Genomic DNA, 16,776 nt, shown 5'->3' with positions numbered 1-16,776 from the left:
GGGTGAGGCTGGGAGTCTTCTGAAACAGCGCGGCAGTCCTGCTGCTGGCTGTGAGAGGGCTGCTCCGAGGAGGGCCAAGAAGGGGCCTTGGAGCTGGCGGCTTAGGGCTGCTCTGTGTGTGTGTGCAGTAGGGTGAGACAACCCCACCCCCATTTTCTTCTCCCCTCTCCTCCCCTGTGGCCAGTGTGACTCTAGATCACTAAGGCTCTGAGGAGATATGACCATTTTTTTATGACCACCCCTGTATCTATCCCTCAGTGCCTCAGTTTCTCTGTGTCCTGGGTTCCCATCACCTGAAGGGGCTGTGCTTCCTTTGTCTTTCCCTCTCACAGATATCCCCCTGCTCCCTGGCTCTCCACGCCGGCTGAGCCCTCGGGCAGTGGCCAGGGGTGGCCAGGGCCTCAAACAAGGACAGCAATACCTCAAGATGCTGGGTCCCCGAGCCCCAGGTCTGCAGGGCAGCTCCAACTGTGATACCAGCCAACTTCCTGGTGAAGAGTGCTCCCAGGGCAGCTCCGTGAGTACTGGGGTATGAGGGGACAGCTCGCCCTGTTGGGGGCCCTAAGGGAGCCTCTTAACTGAGGACACCCCACTTGGGGGGCTGTGTGTGTGTGTGTGTGTGAGAGAGAGAGAGAGAGAGGGGGGAGAGAGGAGGAGGGAGGGAGAAAGAGAGACTCAGGGTTTTTATTAGGCCTTTTTCCTTTCTTTTCTCTAAGGCATGAGAGCATAATGTCCACACTGGAGTCTTTTGGTCAGAGGAGGACAGGACAGGGAAGGAAGAGGTGTGAGAGGCCAGGTGATCCCACCTGTCAGTCTGCAGACTCCCTGGCTCCCCTCCCACCTCTGCCATGGTGGCTCTGGAGGCTTTCCCCTGTGCCTGGTTGCCCTGGTGACCTCTCAGGTGGCTGTGGAGGCAGCTGGGTATCAAACCAGTAATAAACAGGGAAACACCCAAAGGGGAGGCAGGTCCCTACTCTGCTCCGCCTCGTTCTGTCTTTTCCTTTTCTCTCAACACCCATCTCCACGAGTGGATGAGAGCAGGAGTCAGTCCCCTGCTGCCATCTGTGGCAGGGTCCTCACCAGTGGCTGGAGAGTATGAGGAAGAGGATAATGTGGTGCTGTGAAGGGCATAGTGTGTAGTGAATTCCTGTGAGGTGGATCAGGTGACCAGAAATTGGCCTTTGTTCCAATGGATCCAGAGAACCTGCCAGTGAGTACTCTGTGCATGTACATATGCGAGTTGGCAGATCCACAAGGAGGTGGGTGTGCCACTGTGCGTGTGGAGGGCTGTGTGTTAGAGTGCATTTGGGTGAGGTACATGTGCACAGATGTGTGTGTTGGACTGTATGCGTGTGCAAGAGTGGGCCTGTGGCTCTGAGTGTGAAGACAAGGGTTTGCTGCTGTGTGTGCGGTCTGTGTACCTGAGCATATCTGTGTGCATGAAGCCTGGAGCAGGTGTGAAGGCACCCATGCCTGGGCTATGGATGGGTGGGTGGAGGGCTGGGTGTGGCAGACGAATGCCACTCTGTCCTGTCACTGGGGTGGTTTGGGTCTCTGGGTCTGAGGGGCTTGCTTCCTAGTGCAGCTTATTGGACCAGAGCAAGGGCAACCTCCTCTGTCTCTCACTTCTTCCTCACCAGACCTCACTCTTCCTGCTCTCTTTTCTCTGGCCAGGTCATCAACAACTACTTGGACACCAATGAGCCAGTGTCCTCGGGAGCCCGTGTGAGTCGCATGCACTTCTATGACAACCAAAGGAAGGTCGACTATGTGCTTGCCTACCACTACCGGAAACGCGGGGCGCACCCTGGCCAAGGCTTACCTGGCCAATCGCTGGCCATCGTCTCCAACGGGGAGACTGGCAAGGAGCCCCCTGCTGGGGGCTCACAAGACATTGAGCTGGGGCGGCTGGATGCCTTGGAGGAGGAGAGGAGGGAGCAGCGGGACGAGTTTGAGCACAACCTGATGGAGGCTGGGCTGGAGCTCGAGAAGGACTTGGAGGTGAGGTTGGACAGGAGTCACAGGGTCGTGGGGTGGGATGGCTCTGCAGGGCTGGGCTCCTGGGGATCCGTGTCACCTGCAGGGAGCTTTGGCTTTGTTCTGGAAAGTGGCTTTTTTGTTTTCCTGGTGGGAAAACCAGATTCTCTTGCCCAAGTACTTGAGGAAGAGTATTGGTATAGTTAGTGACTCTACCTAGGAGATGCAAGGTAGTAAGGGTGTGTGTGTGTGTGTGTGTGTGTGTGTGTGTGTGTGCACTAGTCTGTTGTGTGGGAATTGGCCTAGTAGATATTTCTCCCTGGTGTTCTGAGGCCCCACCTGGTAGCCTTTTCCATAATTGTTTCCTTGGGATGAAAACCCTGTTTGCCTGTTGAACTTGGGATCAAAATTCTGCTATAGGGGATCTACTTCACTAAGGCATGTGCTTGCCTGGGACCCCTGAGGGAGCTGATTACTTGGGAACCAAACATTGAACACATTTTATCAAATTGCAAGCTACATATATATTCTCACCTCTGGTGAGTAACCAGCTTAAGGGAATTTATGGAAATCTGTTTATCTACATATATGTCTTATATATCCATCCATCCATCCATCCGTCCATCCATCCATCCATCCCCTTACCCATCCATGTCTCCACACTGCAGTGATCCTTTAAAAATGACCTGCTGTTGCCATACTCTCCAAACTCGTTTTCTACCCGCTCCCTGCTCCTGCACCTGCTCCAGCCTTATCTTGTATTGGGTTGGCCGAAAAGTCCATATGGTTTTTTCCCATAAAATATAAGATACATTTTTTTATTTTCACCAATAACTTTGCTGATTTGGATATTTAGAGTATGTTGACTATCTCCCATGTGGTATAACATTGATTGTTCTCGGTTAATGTCTTGATTTGATCGATATCAACTTCAGCCAGTCTACCTGACCGTGGAGCATCGTCCAGCAAGAAATCTCCAGCACAAAACTTTGCAAACAACTTTCAACACATTTGATTAGTCACAGTACCTTCTCCACACACTGCACAAATCTTTTCTTGTGTTTCAGTTGCATTTTTATCTTTCTTGAAATAATAAGGCATAATTACTGAAAATGTTATGTATTTTCTTCCATTTTCAATATTAAAATGGCTACACAAAAATTCACCAATTTGATCAGCTTTTTTTTTAGATTTTATTTATTTATTTTCAGAGAGGGAAGCGAGGGAGGTAGAGAGAGAGAGAAACAGCAATGTGCGGTTGCTGGGGGTCACGGCCTGCAACCCAGGCATGTACCCTGGCTGGGAATCGAACCTGCGACACTTTGGTTCGCAGCCCGTGCTCAATCCACTGAGCTACGCCAGCCAGGGCTCTGATCAGTTTTTTTTTAACGCACACTGATATGACAGCTGTCACAATACAATCTAAAAAAATTGTTTCTGATGAAATTAAAGATAACTAAGCACTACTAGAGCCATCTTATAGAAAAAAAAACAAATGAACTTTTTGGCCAGCCCAGTATGTGTTGGACACCCTTCCCTCAGGGCGTTCGGTTGTCCCCTTCCCGTCAGTCCCCTTCCCCTCACCTGTGTGTACTCCCTCTCACTTCACACTCTGCTCAAATGCTCCCTCCCCCACACACCACCCCTGCTAGAATACTTCTGCCTCATCACTCCATGTCTTGATCCTGCTCTACTTTTCTCCATCCCACTAAGCCCCACTATCTGAAATTATAGGAAAGGTTTATAAATTTATTTTATTTGTGCCCCCATTTGCTCCATCAAGGCAGAGGTCTTTTTGGTTCACTGCTGTATCCCTACCACCTAGGACAGAATCTAAACAATACAGTAGTAGTACTCAATAGTTATTTGAATAAATAAGTAACCTTCTTGAGGCTCAGGTTCTTCATCTACAAAATAAAAGACTCCCGTGCTGGAGTGACTTTTACGTGTCCCATCATTAGACCAGGGCAATGAAAACATCCAGCACAATGTTGGGTCCATAGAGGGTGCTCAGTAAATGCTCATTATGATTCTTTTTCTTTTTGAAAAGATTTTATTTATTTATTTTTAGAGAGGGAAGGGAGGGAGAAAGAGAGAGAGAGAGAGAAACATCAATGTGTTGGGGGCCGTGGCCTGCAACCCAGGAATGTACCCTGACTGAGAATCGAACCTGCGATGCTTTAGTTCGCAACCCACACTCAATCCACTGAGCTAACCAGCCACAGCTTCATTATGATTCTTTTAAGAGGTGTCATGCCGAGGGATGACAGACCATTCTTACGGAAACCTGTTTTGCAAGATTCAAGTTAATCCTGCCCCCAAACTGGAAGGGACCTTCCCCCCAGCCAGAGGTCATTCATTCATTTCCCTGTCCCCAGGCAGGATCTGCTTGCGGCCTGACTCTGCCTTTGTTGTGCTACTTCTCTTGTTATTCTTTCACCAAGGCAGGGGCAGTGCATTCTTTTAGGGCTACTTGGGACTTCCTTGCTGTGAGAATGCTGATTTTCACTTTTTGAAACCCAGTGCTTATTTGGTGCCTCTGATTGGGGTCTGGTGGGAAGATTTCTTGAGGTACTGGCTTGTTTTGAGGGCCGAGGAATGTAACCAACACGCAGGACTGGCTGCCTGCCGCTATGAGAGCCAACATTGGAGAGGCAGGTGCTGATGTAAAGGAAAGTGGTTTATTTGCAGATGCTGGGCATCTGGAAGGTGGGGGACTCATGTCTCATAGCCCATCTCCTGGAAGATGGGGGACTCATGTCTCACAGCCCACCTGTACCTTTCAGTGGAAGCAGAGGTTTTTATAAGAAGGGAGGGGGTTGAAAAGCTCTGTATGTGCAGACGAGCACAGTCCATTCCGATAAGGCAAGTGATGGTTGGGTGTGCATCGTCCTGGTGTAGTCATCCTGACCTCATATCAACCTGGCTCCATGGTCGAAGGTCAGCAGATCTCCTGGAGCTGGTTGGAGTCTGTATCTCTTGAAACTACCGTATTTTGCCATGTATAATGCATACTTTTTTGCCCAAATTTTTGAGGGAAAAATAAGGATGCACATTATACACGGGTAGCACCTGAAATGCCTTGTATCTGTTCGTGCATTTTGTAATTATTTGTAACATAGAATTTCTTGTACCATAATATGTTAAAAAATAAATGCTAACATTCCTTTATAATGCTAAAAATGAATACCTAAATATAAATGAATAAAAAATTGAGTTAAAAATTAATGAAATTAATTTTCATTAAAAATTAATGTAATTTTTTTTCCTGAAAATTTGGGCCTAAAACATGGGTGAGCAGTACACATGAAAGCACTCTATACATGGCAAAATGTGGTAGTTCCTGGGATTCTTATGCAAATGTGCTCTTCACTACAAGCTCCGTGTTTGTCAGAGTCTGCACTCACAGAAACAATGTCAGAACAATGGTGGTATTACAGAACAGACCCAATGGGGGGGGGGTGACAAAATACTATTACCGAATGGACCCTCCCTTCTCCTGGTGTCCCTGTTTTAGGTTTGCCTTGCTCACCACCGGGGAATGACGTCTCTCAATGCCAGAGATTGGTGAAAAGCAAAGGGATTATTTATTCAAAGGGTGTATAGATTTAGACTAATGACTTAATGTCTTCGTTAAAATCCCAAAGTCCCTTAAAACACCCACAAAACACACACAGTCCTTCCTTCCCTCCTTTGCCCAGTCAGGGGTGCCGTATCTCAGGAAAAGAAATAGAAGTCCATGGCTCAGGCAGCCCCTGGTTCTTCCCAGTAATCCGTGCTCGGCTGGCAGGCCTCCCTCGGTTCCCAGCACCATCAGCTGTGTCCCTGCTGCAATCTCCAGTTCTTCATCCAAACCCATGTGGCACCTTCTCATGGCCCAGCAGCAAGAGTCCTTTCACCCCTTTCCTTCCCACAGTGTCTCTCCTGCATTCTTCCAAACTGCTAAGAGGGGGCTCTGCATTGCTGCTACATCTTGCCTTCCAGCTTCCTAAGCTGTGTGGCAAGGGAAGCCCCAAAGTCTCGTGGTTCTCCTTTTCTTGCCAAAACCACCTGGTCCCCTCTTACTCCAATGCCATTGTGTCCAGGGGCAGCTCCAAGGGTGCTGTATCCAGGGGGAACTGCCTTACCGGAGTTGAAAGGCACTCCCATCTCCCTGGCTCAAAGCATGGCCACAGGTGTTTAACATATCCATGAAACCAGTTAAAAGTTGTAGATATGTTAAATGACCTTGCAAGAGGTTAGTTACAAAACTGTTGCTATGTAAAACAGCTCTCAATGTCCCTGATCCATGTGTCCCATCCCCGAGTTCAGACTTGTGGAGGTGAGGGCATCCTATATATATTTTTTATGTAATATTTCCTGGACACCCTGAGTTCTGGACCCCATTACAAATCCCCATTTGGGGTCTCCCCTGCCTGCACCCTGTTACAGTGGGGTGGGGTACAATTTCCCATGGTTACAGGAACTTTTGCCACTACCATGGCAGCAGGCTGCAGTCCACACACCTGCCTGCGGTGTCAGGGAGTGGAGGCCTGGACCCTGTTCCCCTGCTAAGTTGGGAAGCAGCATCACGTTCAGGACATGGACTCTGGAGCCCAAACCCGGATGTTCGCCTCCCAGGCCTGGCGTATACCAGACTCACAACCTGGGCAAGTGACTTGGTCGTTTTGAGTCAAAGTTCCCATGTCTGTAAAGCGGGAACAACACTGCATTCTTCCTTGTGTTTTTATGAATAGACAACTAAAGAAACTATCCAGAACAGTTGGTGTTACTGCTACTATGACTGTTTAGAGTTGTCAGATTAGGAGATAAAAATTCACGATGCCTACTTAAATGTGAATTTCAGAACAATAACAAATAATTTTATAACTATATCCTATGCAATATTGGAGGTATACTTATACTACAAAATTATTCATAGCTGATCTGACATTCAAAGATAATTGTGCTGTTGACTTTTGCCGCTACTGCTCACGTCACTGCCCATCTTTGACTCCCTCTGGTGGCACGTTTTAGTTGCTATTGGATTTTCCTGGCTTTGCGGGAATTTAGGGACCAGAGATAGCTTTTCAGACTGATCAGTGTTAGATGGGGCTGTGGCGTGGGTCCTGGATTGCTGTCCCTGTTGTGTGACCACCAAAAGCTCCTCCCCTCCAACCCCCACCCCTGGCTTCCAGGTCTACTTAACTCCTCCTTCGTGGAGCTATTTCAGGTTACCCAGCTTCCCTGGTGCCCCCTTTTCTGTCGGCAGAGCTGCCACCACTCACGTAGCCATCAGGATCTACTGTTTTGCAGTGTTCCTTCTTTCTCTGTATTTTCTAAAAATGTGTTATTAGTTTGGGGACCTCTGATGCAAAGAGTTGTATTAATCGAACTTCTCAGTCATGGTGCACTATTATCATTGGTCTGCACAAGGACCCTCTCCTTCCTCATTTAAATATGCCCCACCCCTTCACTGCCTGTTCCCTCCACGGGCAGTCGTTCCAAAGAGTCGTTCTCTTTGTGTTTCTGGGGAGTGTACAGTGTTGTTCTTGTTTTATGTATTTTTTTTACATTTTAAAAGTGGGCTCTATTGTTTAGAACAGTTTTAGAGTTACAGAAAAATTAGACAGAGTTCCCGTATACCCTGCATCCAGTTCCCCTATTATTAACATCTACGTTAATGTGGTACATATGACACTATTTTTTTAAAAAGATTTTATTTATTTTTAGACAGAGGGGAAAGGAAGGAGAAAGAGAGGGACAGAAACATCAATGTGTGATTGTCTCATCTGCACCCCTTACTGGGAGACTGGCCCACAACCCAGGCATATGCCCTGACTGGGAATCAAGCCGGCAACCTTTCAGTTTGTAGAGTGCTCAATCCATTGAGCCACACTAGTCAGGGCACATACGACACTATTAATGAGCCCATTTTGATACATTCTCACTAACTAAAGTCTACCAGGGGTGTCAAACTCATTTTCACTAGGGCCCACATCAGCCTCACAGTTGCCTTCAAAGGGCCGAATGTAATTTGAGGACTGTATAAATGTAACTACTCCTTAACTAGGGGCAAGGAGTTTGGTGCTGCTGCCGGATAGAAACAAGGTGCTGGAGGGATAAAACAAGGAGGAGGGCTGGATTTGGCCTTCGGGCCCTGTGTTTGCCACCTGTGGCCTACACTTTATTTGCATTTCCTTAGTTTTTACCTACTGTCTCAGGGTCCTGTCCTGGATACCACATTACATACAGTTGTCACGGCATTTAGGGCCTCTTGGCGGTGACAGTTTCTCAGGGCCATATACATTTTCACTCTGCACAGGCACTCTGTTTTATAGCCCCTTCTGTTTCCACTGTTCCTGCATTTTTCAGGCCATTCACATTTGGCATGTGCATCTGATCCATTTTTCCCCTAATGGTTGGGCAGTTTGTAGTCATCACAGTTTACCGGTCACTCCCATCATGATCATGGATACTCAGGTTGCCTTCAGCTGTTGCCCCTCCAAGATTGAGGACGAGTTGTCATCTCCTTCAGGGCCAGCAGCCCATGATCTTCTTTGTCCTCCCACCCCTCGTCCACAATGCCATGTTGGTGAATACTGGTTAGAGGTGGTTAGAGATTCATTAGCGGGTGCTTCTGGGGGTCTGACCAACATTCTGGGGGCTTGTTGGGGTCTGAACACTTCTTCTCTGGGCCAGGATGCTCAGCCTCTGGCTCTCAGCAGCGGTCCGGAGCTGGCACCTCACAGGAGCCGGAACGTTGCTTGACTGCATGCACCTGGTGGCGGTTTGGAGAGCAGGTGCAGTGGCCCCACCTGCTCAGTTGTCCCCACCTTTCTGGGCTAAGCTGTCTTTTAGGCTCTGGTTTCACTTTGATTTTAAAGTAATTAGGAAAAAAATGGGTTTCTCTCAGACACCTGTTAAAAAGTCCTCACTCAGCCTTACAGATCAAAGGAACTTTGCATTTATCAAATCCGACTGAATACTGCAGAATTCACCAGATCCGACTGAATATTGCAGAATTTGTTTGTGACGTTAGCTGCTCCTGGGCGTGCTTTAGACAGGATGATAATTGGTGCTTATCTTCCACTTGGTGCTTCACTTTTTCACGTTGTGTGCGCATTTCCATGCACAGGCATTGTCCTTGTTCGTATTTTAAAGACTCTTCAGGATCATCAGGTGACTAGACCATAGTTCGCCTCTATGGTTCCTTCCGTTTGGCCCTTTGATTAGTATTTTATTTAAAGACATTGCTCGAGATACCTGTGGGTGACAGACACCTGCATCCTCACTGCTGATTTGGGCAAGTGAGGGCCACCTGTGTGGAGACAGGGCCCACTGCTGCTGTCGTCTCTCAGAACTCTCACATCTCGCTCTGCTGCAAAAATTGGGATTTAAGAAGTTTCCTGATCCTTAGGAAAACCTTGCTGTTTGTTATTTAGGGTGACAGTGTCCTCAGAGGTCTTCCTGTCCATTGCTCTTCCTCAGGCATCGAGGGCAGGTTGCTGGGCGATGGAGTGAAGGGAGCCCTGGATTTCCATGGGGCGGGGCCCCCATACCCCTGCTGAGTTCATTATAAAATCAGTCTATTTCCTCCTTAGGAATGGGGTAGTGGTGTGCCTTCTTAGGAAGGGCTAGAGCGGAGGCAGGGGAAACACGAATGTGGAATTTCGTGATGCCCCAGTCCTTACCGTTCCTTGGTGACGGCTGTTTTGCCCGCATGTGTGTGGGTAGCAGTCCTGCTGCTGTTGACTTGCGCTAATGACTGGGGAAATGCGATGATTTCCCCCTGGCTTTGGATGTGTTCCTGTCCCACTTGCCCCACCCTGAAGCCACATGCTAGATAGAGCCTTGGGCTTCTCACCCGCCTGGCTTTCCTGCCCCAGAGGATTTCCAGGGAACACAGCAATGCCCCAGGAGCCCGTGCCCCGGGGCTGCACAGTGCCACTCAGAGCTGGTGGGGTGATCTGGTCCCTGAGGGGCGGCCTCGAGGAAGTCTGCCGGTGGGGGAGCAGAGAGACACAAGAAAGGGGAGTCAGGTACCCGCCAACCGGGTAAATCTCTACTTCCTTTCTCAAAGAGTGTGTGATAAAAAAATCAACATTCAATATTCTTGCCTGATGCACATGGCTGCCCCACTGAGGTGGCTAAGCAGCCCTTGTGTCCCTGTCATAGGAAACCCAAAGAGCCTGGTCAAGCCAGTGAGGCACAGGGTGTGCCTTGAAACTAGGTCTCCTAGTTCCTCCCCAACTTAGTCTCTTAAAATGACTTCCCAAGGGTGCTGTTTGGGCTACACAGTCAGCCAGCTTTGCAGGTAAGCACTGCCCAGGTTATGAAAGAAAGTGGGCATCGGTTGGAAGGAAAAGGAGGCTGAGTGTTTAACTGGAGGTGGCAGGCAGCTGAGTGTTGCCCTTTCTCAAGGCCTTAGTGTCTGGTGTCTTTCCTTCATCTATTGATGAGGCCTCTTGGAGGTCTCTAGGGTTCCTCCAAAGGAGCTGGAAGGAGGTTCTGGGCTTCGATTGTTTGCCAGTCTCACCCTCCAGTAGCAGAGGGCAAGGCTCAGCAATGGACCTGGCTCGGGGCTTCTGGCCTGGGCACCCCTCACTGGCTGTTTGTTTTGCTGGGTCTCTGTCACCAGATGCAATCTGTGGTATGAGAATGTGGGATCATCGCATATTAGAGCTAAAAGGGCTTGCAATTTCCTTCATTTCCATCAGAGAGCAGAAACTGGATGTGACTTGTACAAGCACATGCTGCTAATTAATACTTCAAGGAAATGAAATATCGATTATAGAGAGTCTGTGCAAACAACTAAGTCAAGATGGGCTGACTTCCTTCAGTCAGGTCTGCTTTCCTTGAAGTTAACTTATCTTCCCACGAGGCTGATGTCTAACTGGTGCTTCTGGTATGACTGTCAGGGGTCCGTGGCTGGTGCCTGCTCTGACTTAACAATATGCTGTGCTGGTTGTTAAATACTTTGAGCATCATTCAAGCTTCCTGCTATCATTTACATCAGTCTCTGTTATTTGGCGAAGAGATGGTCACCAAATCCTGCTAATAATTCCTCTTCATGGCAGTGCCAGGTGTTTCAGGCTCCTAGACACACAGGGAGAAAGCAGCTGCTCGGGGAGAACTTGCAGGCCCCGTTTCTGGCCCCCCATCTCCTGCCTCTCATTTAGCAGACATGTGGTGAGCACCTCCAGGTGCCACGTCCTGGCCTAAGAACTGATGACACAGGGGTGAATAAGATACAGTCCCTGCCTTCAAGGACCTCATAGTCTATTAGGGGAAGTGAACTTGATCACAGAGTCATACAATGAGGTCTAAAGTGCAGTAGCAGAGGTGGGAGGAGAGTTCCGGAAGAGTGACTGATGGTCTGGGTGACTTGGGGAAGTCTTACCTCTGCCGTGAAACTCTTGGCTACGTCACCTTCCTTCTCCCTGTCCCCAGATGCTCAGGGTCCCAGCAGAAATGAATGGGCTGTGGTCTCCAGGAAGGATTCATCCTCTCTCTGTGAGCAGAGATGCTGGGAAGGACTGCGCATGTTGCTGAGTTTAGCTGAAGCGTGTGTATTGCAATGATCAGGTCCTTTTTTTTAGCCTTGAGGCCTGGAGATACCCGGCAGTATCTGTTGCTCGATGGGTGGTGAGGATGGTGCTGGGGCCCCTGCAGCCTTAAGTGTCCCTGTTCCTCACTGCAGACAGGGTCTCCCTGCTACCCCTGGTTAGCAGCTCATTAGGGTACCTGTACCTTAGATCTGATGAGCTCTGGGGCTAGGTGGCAGCATCAGGGGTTCTTAAACCTTGTGGGTTTTGTGAATAGAATTCAGGGGGTAGAATTCATAAACTTGAGGGATAGAAAATTGTGCTTTATTTTCACCAACATTGAACTGACTCTTAAGCATGTACTTCAATGAAGGACACAAGCACAAAACTATATTACTGTGAGTTCCTGCAAGTCTGTCTCCAATAGAAATCACACGTGGATTCATGTCACACTACAGTTGTCCCCCAAATATCCAAAAGCATTTATCATTATTACTGTTTTGGAATTATGGCAATTTTTGGATGTGCTCTAGGTCTTGCTATTTAATGTGTTGATAAAGAAACATGTATATTACTATTTCACATTATATATAAATTATTTTGGTAACTATATTTCCATATATTTATTTTCCTTATGATCCTGTATTTTATGCATTTAAAAACACTCTAAGAAGGGGTCCCTCGATTTCATTTGAGTCTTCTGTGTCTCCATGGCCCAAACTAGGTTATGAATCCCTGAACATAACCCCCAAAACTTAGAAGCCCCAGGCTCTGAGTGGCTGTCTGCCTGTCTGCTGTGTGAGGGGAGACCAGATGGGGACACCTGACAGCTTCTCTCTTGGGACCACCTGGCTCATAGAAGGGTCCTGAGGGGTCCTGAGGCAGGGGCCTGATTCGTGGGGCAGGGAGGCTGTGCACAGCTGTGACCTCAGCTGAGCCCCTGCATGCTGCTTGGGGTCTGCATGGCTCTTTGCATTTGGGAGTGTGTGGATCAGTCCATGGTGTGCTTGAACCCAAGGAGGAATGGAGTAGAAAGAGGATTGGGCTGAGCATCAGAAGACCTGGGTTCTAGGTCCCATTCTTCCACCGACTGGCCCCCTTCTGAACCTCAGCGTCCCCATCTGGAAAGAAGGAAGTTTGAGCATAATCGGGGATTCTCCAACTGTGCACCTGAAACTGTGCTGGCTTTCTCTGACATTGACTCACGTAGTCCTTGCTGAAATAAAAATGGACCATTTTCTCAACTTAATGAAAAATTGCACTGATAAAGATAATTTTCTCAATTAAAAATGGCTGTTATATATCTTTTCCTTAAATGTTTGGAAACTATTATTCCTCATCTGCCAGTCAGCACTTATCGAAGGCAAAGGCAGTAAGTAAAAAGCAAAAGGATATTAGTGGGAAAACTTAGAATTGGCCAATCATGTTTCATTTGGAACTTAGTTTTGTTTGTGATTTTCTGTGGCTTGTGTTATGGGTTCTTGAACTAAAATTGTTCGTCGTTTGAATGCTGGAGTTAAGCACGCTGGTGTTTTCAGGACTTTTTTGAAAGGCTCTGCAGGGAGTGCTGTGAACAGGGCGGGGCTCCGAGGCCCCTGCCTGATGCCACGTTCCTGAGCATCCGTGATGCATGCTGCTAGGAAGGCTGGTCCTGGTTCTGGATGAGCAAAGCGGGAGTGGAGCGATGGCCTTTCTCCAGGGGAGAGGGTGCTCCCGTTTACATCCAGGCTATGGACAGAAGTGTTCCCAGCCTTCCCTGCTCTGTGCACAGTGACTGCAAGGAGCTGGACAGTGGAAGCAAAAGGAAGAAGAGCCGGCAGGGTAGTTAACCGTGTCATTGTCTTCTGAAGTGGACAGTACACTCACTGTAGGGACCCTGCCTGCCCATCTTCCCATCCCTCTCGACTTGCCGAGGAGCTCAGCCATGGCCGGAATGTTATGAATCTCCTCAGAAAGATTCATGGAAATTGCCATTTATGGGAACCCTGGGTCCATTCTGATGCCTCCCAGAATGTGCTCCTTGTCCCTTAAGCATTGCTGGTTTGGGAATCTCATTTGCTGCACAGTCCAAGGGATTGGGCATGGGCCTGGATGAAGTGACCGCTGATGTTCTTGTAACTGTCTTGCTGAGTTTCCGCGTGGGGATCCATTGCTGCCAGGCGTCGAGGAGTGGGCTAGGTCTGGCTGTGGCTGTTTTAGCCAAAGCTGTGTTTCTCCCTTGTCTCGGAGCCCATCCAGGCGAGGGCATTTCCACTCAGCTCTTCCACAGGCCTTTTTCTGAGGGTCAAGGCTTCCCAGGCCTCAGAGAGGGCCTGTGGGGTTTTAGTACGTTTTCAGAAACCAGAAGTCAGAAGGAGTGGGGTCTGATGGGTGTGCTGTTCTCTTGTGTCTTCTTTCTCAAGTGCAGACATGGAAAGCCCCAAAAGATTGCAGCTGAAGCCACGGGGCCCTCAGAGTCTGCATGGGTGCGCCGCTGGCCCCTGGCACCTGCCCTCCCGTCCATGGTTACTGTCTTATGTACATTGCTGTGTAAAGTCCTCACAGTGCTTTGAGGAGTTGGAAAGGATGCCTTTGGCCACCTTGGGCCACAGCCTGTGAGTGGGGCCTGGAGTGGGGGTCCGGGTTTGCCAGCAGACCTTTTAGAACACTGGTAACTGTCAGTGAGAGTTTCTTCCTGCCCATCACCTGGATTTCCAGCAGCAGGACTAAGTGGGAAGAACTTTGTGTGTGGAGGGCAATGAGTGGGATTCACTGGTGTGTACCTTTACGCAAGTCTCTTAGCCGTGCTGGGTCTATTTTCTTATCTGAGATGCGTAGCCAACAACTCCATAGGTAGCATGTTGTTATATAATGAAGTGCCATTATTTCCTCAGTTCTTTGCAGAAATGGTGTGGTGTTCCTTCTTGCTCTGGGGTTTCCTTGTTTGCCAGAGGGTCCAGTGGGCTCTCCCATCTGTCTGCATTTTGCTTTTCTTTTTTTGTCAATAAAATTGCGACGTGTTTTCATTTTTATTTTTTTCTTCTTTACTGAATGTATTGGGGTGGGTGACATTGTTTAATAAACTTATATAGTTTTCAGGTGTCCATTTCCACAATACATCATATACATATTATATTGTGTATTCACTACCCTAAGTAAGTCTTCCATCACTATTTATCCCCCCTTTACTCTCTTCTACCTCCTCCACCACCTTTCCCTCTGGTAATCACCATAGTGTTGCTCATGTCTATGTGAATTTTTTTTTTGCTTAATCCCTTTACCTTTTTCACCCAGCCCTGCAACCCCCTCCCCGTGTTTTGCTTTAATTATCCAATTTTTTACACTCCCTATGAGCTGAATTGAATTTCCTTCCCGTTTTCTGAATGAAAGAACATGTCCAATTGTGGATTAGGCAACCCCAAAGGAAGGCGATGCAGGGGTTTACGGACTAGTTGGGAAATGAGGGATATACTCACAGAGTCACGTGTGCTGGTTACTTCTTCTCTGGGTTCCCCTTGTAAAGGGTCTTGGAATTTCCGTTATTTAATACCATGATCATTATTTGGGATACCAATGCTTACCAGTTTCGAGATTTTAGGCATAAGCATTTACTTTTCATATTGTTAGTTGCTGAATATTTTTGCCAAATTGACTTACTTTTTAAACCTAAATTTATTTTAAAAAGAAATATGTTATTATAAACAATGGGGAACCAATATCTCTGGCTAACAAATAGACAATAACTACAAAAATAAACCACCCCAGAAAGAAGATAACAGCACTAATTTTTGGCTGGATATAGTCAGCTATGAAAGGTCCTAGGCTAGAGGGGACTGCTCACTCTTTGTTGGGAAGGAAGCCTATTATGGGGTGCACCTGCAACTAATATAACAGTGCATGTCAATTATACCTCAATTAAAAAATTTTTTTAAAGGAAGCTTAATCAGTGTCAGAGAAGTTAAAGATGTATTGGCATCCAACCGAGGCTTCATCTTTGCAAAATAATTGAAAAGAGACTTTCTCGTTACTTAAAACTGTTATGTGATGCTCTGTTGGATGTGTCCATAATCTCCTGCCCCTAGTTTCGTACTTGGGCAACATTACCCGAACAGTGCACACCCTGGAACTTCACTTGTCCCCCGGTATAGTTTGAAGACTTTGAGAAAAGGAGTTGTGTTTTATTCTTTCTTTCTTTTTGGTGCAGTGCCTGACACGTAGTAGATACTCAGTGATGTTTATTGAATTGATTCACAGTACGATGTGCAGCAAAGACAAGACATGTAGAGTTGTTCATGGCAAGGAGCGATCCCCAAGAGCTGGGTTGGCAGGGAAGGCTTTCCAAAGAAGGTGGGAGCCTCGCTCTCCTCCTAGCCCCACCCCCTGTCTCAGCACCTGGAACCTCAGCTTGCTCTCCAGTTGAGTCTTCTCTCATCCCTGCTTCTTAGGCAGCAGCTGTGCTTTGGTTCTTCCATCTGCTTTCCCAGCCAGTGAAGGAAATACCAAAGCAACCTGCAGCCCCCTCAGAGCCACCCACCCCGAGGAGAGGGCTGTGCGGAGCAAAACTAGGGGTGAGGGAGGGAGGGAGAGAGGGGCAGAGAGAGACAGTCAAGGAGTTGGGCTCTGTGTGTGTGAGCATGTGCGTCTGTGTGTGTGGAGACCTTCTGTGGGGAGCCTGAGCCCTGTGGGCTGCCCTCTGATCCAGGGTTGGGGGGATTTTGGTGACCTGCTGGGGAAGAGGTTGAGTCCTAGGGGTTTTTAGCAGGTATTTTTTTTTCTATTTTTCCATCCTCCCTTTTTCTCTAGTTCTCTCTCTCTCTTCTTTTTTTTTAACATCTAGTTCTGTATTATTGGACAAATTCCACAGCTCAAGATGATTAGCCTTGTTACGGACTTGATGATGTTTGTGTTGATGCCAGGCTCGTCTCCATGAAGCAATGTAAAACTCCTTTAGAAAAAGCTGCAGACACTGTTTCTCATGGACATTATGTCAGGAACTGCTGATGGCTATCTCCTGAAGGCCTCCTGGCGCCGGGACCCTGCGTTCATCCAGTCACCAGAAATCTCCTTCCCAGGGTTGCCAGGAATAGCTGCTCTCTCCCTGCTGCCACGGGGCCCTCTGGAATCTGCACCCTCCCTCTCTGAGTACAGGGCTGCTGCTTTTGAGCTTATTAGTAATGACAACAAATTCTTTTAAAAATTTTTTTTTGTAGTATTTCACCATTAAATATACTGTCTGCTCTTGGCAGCTTGTTAATATCTCTCTTTTTTTTTAGGATTTTATTTATTTATTTTT

The 16,776-nt window shown here is 47.8% G+C and overlaps 1 protein-coding gene across 4 annotated transcripts in view; it reads left to right on the top strand.

Moving 5' to 3' along the window:
- Nucleotides 1-16,776, top strand: part of ANO2 (anoctamin 2) — a 311,269-nt gene that overhangs the window by 17,067 nt on the left and 277,426 nt on the right. For all 4 annotated transcript variants that reach the window (XM_045826458.1, XM_045826456.1, XM_045826457.1 and 1 more), the window contains exons 2-3: nucleotides 333-517; nucleotides 1,675-2,001. In XM_045826458.1, coding sequence (XP_045682414.1) covers nucleotides 333-517; nucleotides 1,675-2,001 — 512 coding nt within the window. The remainder of the gene's footprint in view (nucleotides 1-332; nucleotides 518-1,674; nucleotides 2,002-16,776) is intronic.

This window comes from Phyllostomus hastatus, unplaced genomic scaffold (genome assembly GCF_019186645.2).
Source record: "Phyllostomus hastatus isolate PE091 unplaced genomic scaffold, TTU_PhHast_1.1 phas_scaffold_755, whole genome shotgun sequence".
Taxonomy (NCBI): Eukaryota; Metazoa; Chordata; class Mammalia; order Chiroptera; family Phyllostomidae; genus Phyllostomus; species Phyllostomus hastatus.
Note: the sequence above shows the minus strand (reverse complement) of the source record. Positions and strands in the feature narration are given on the sequence as shown.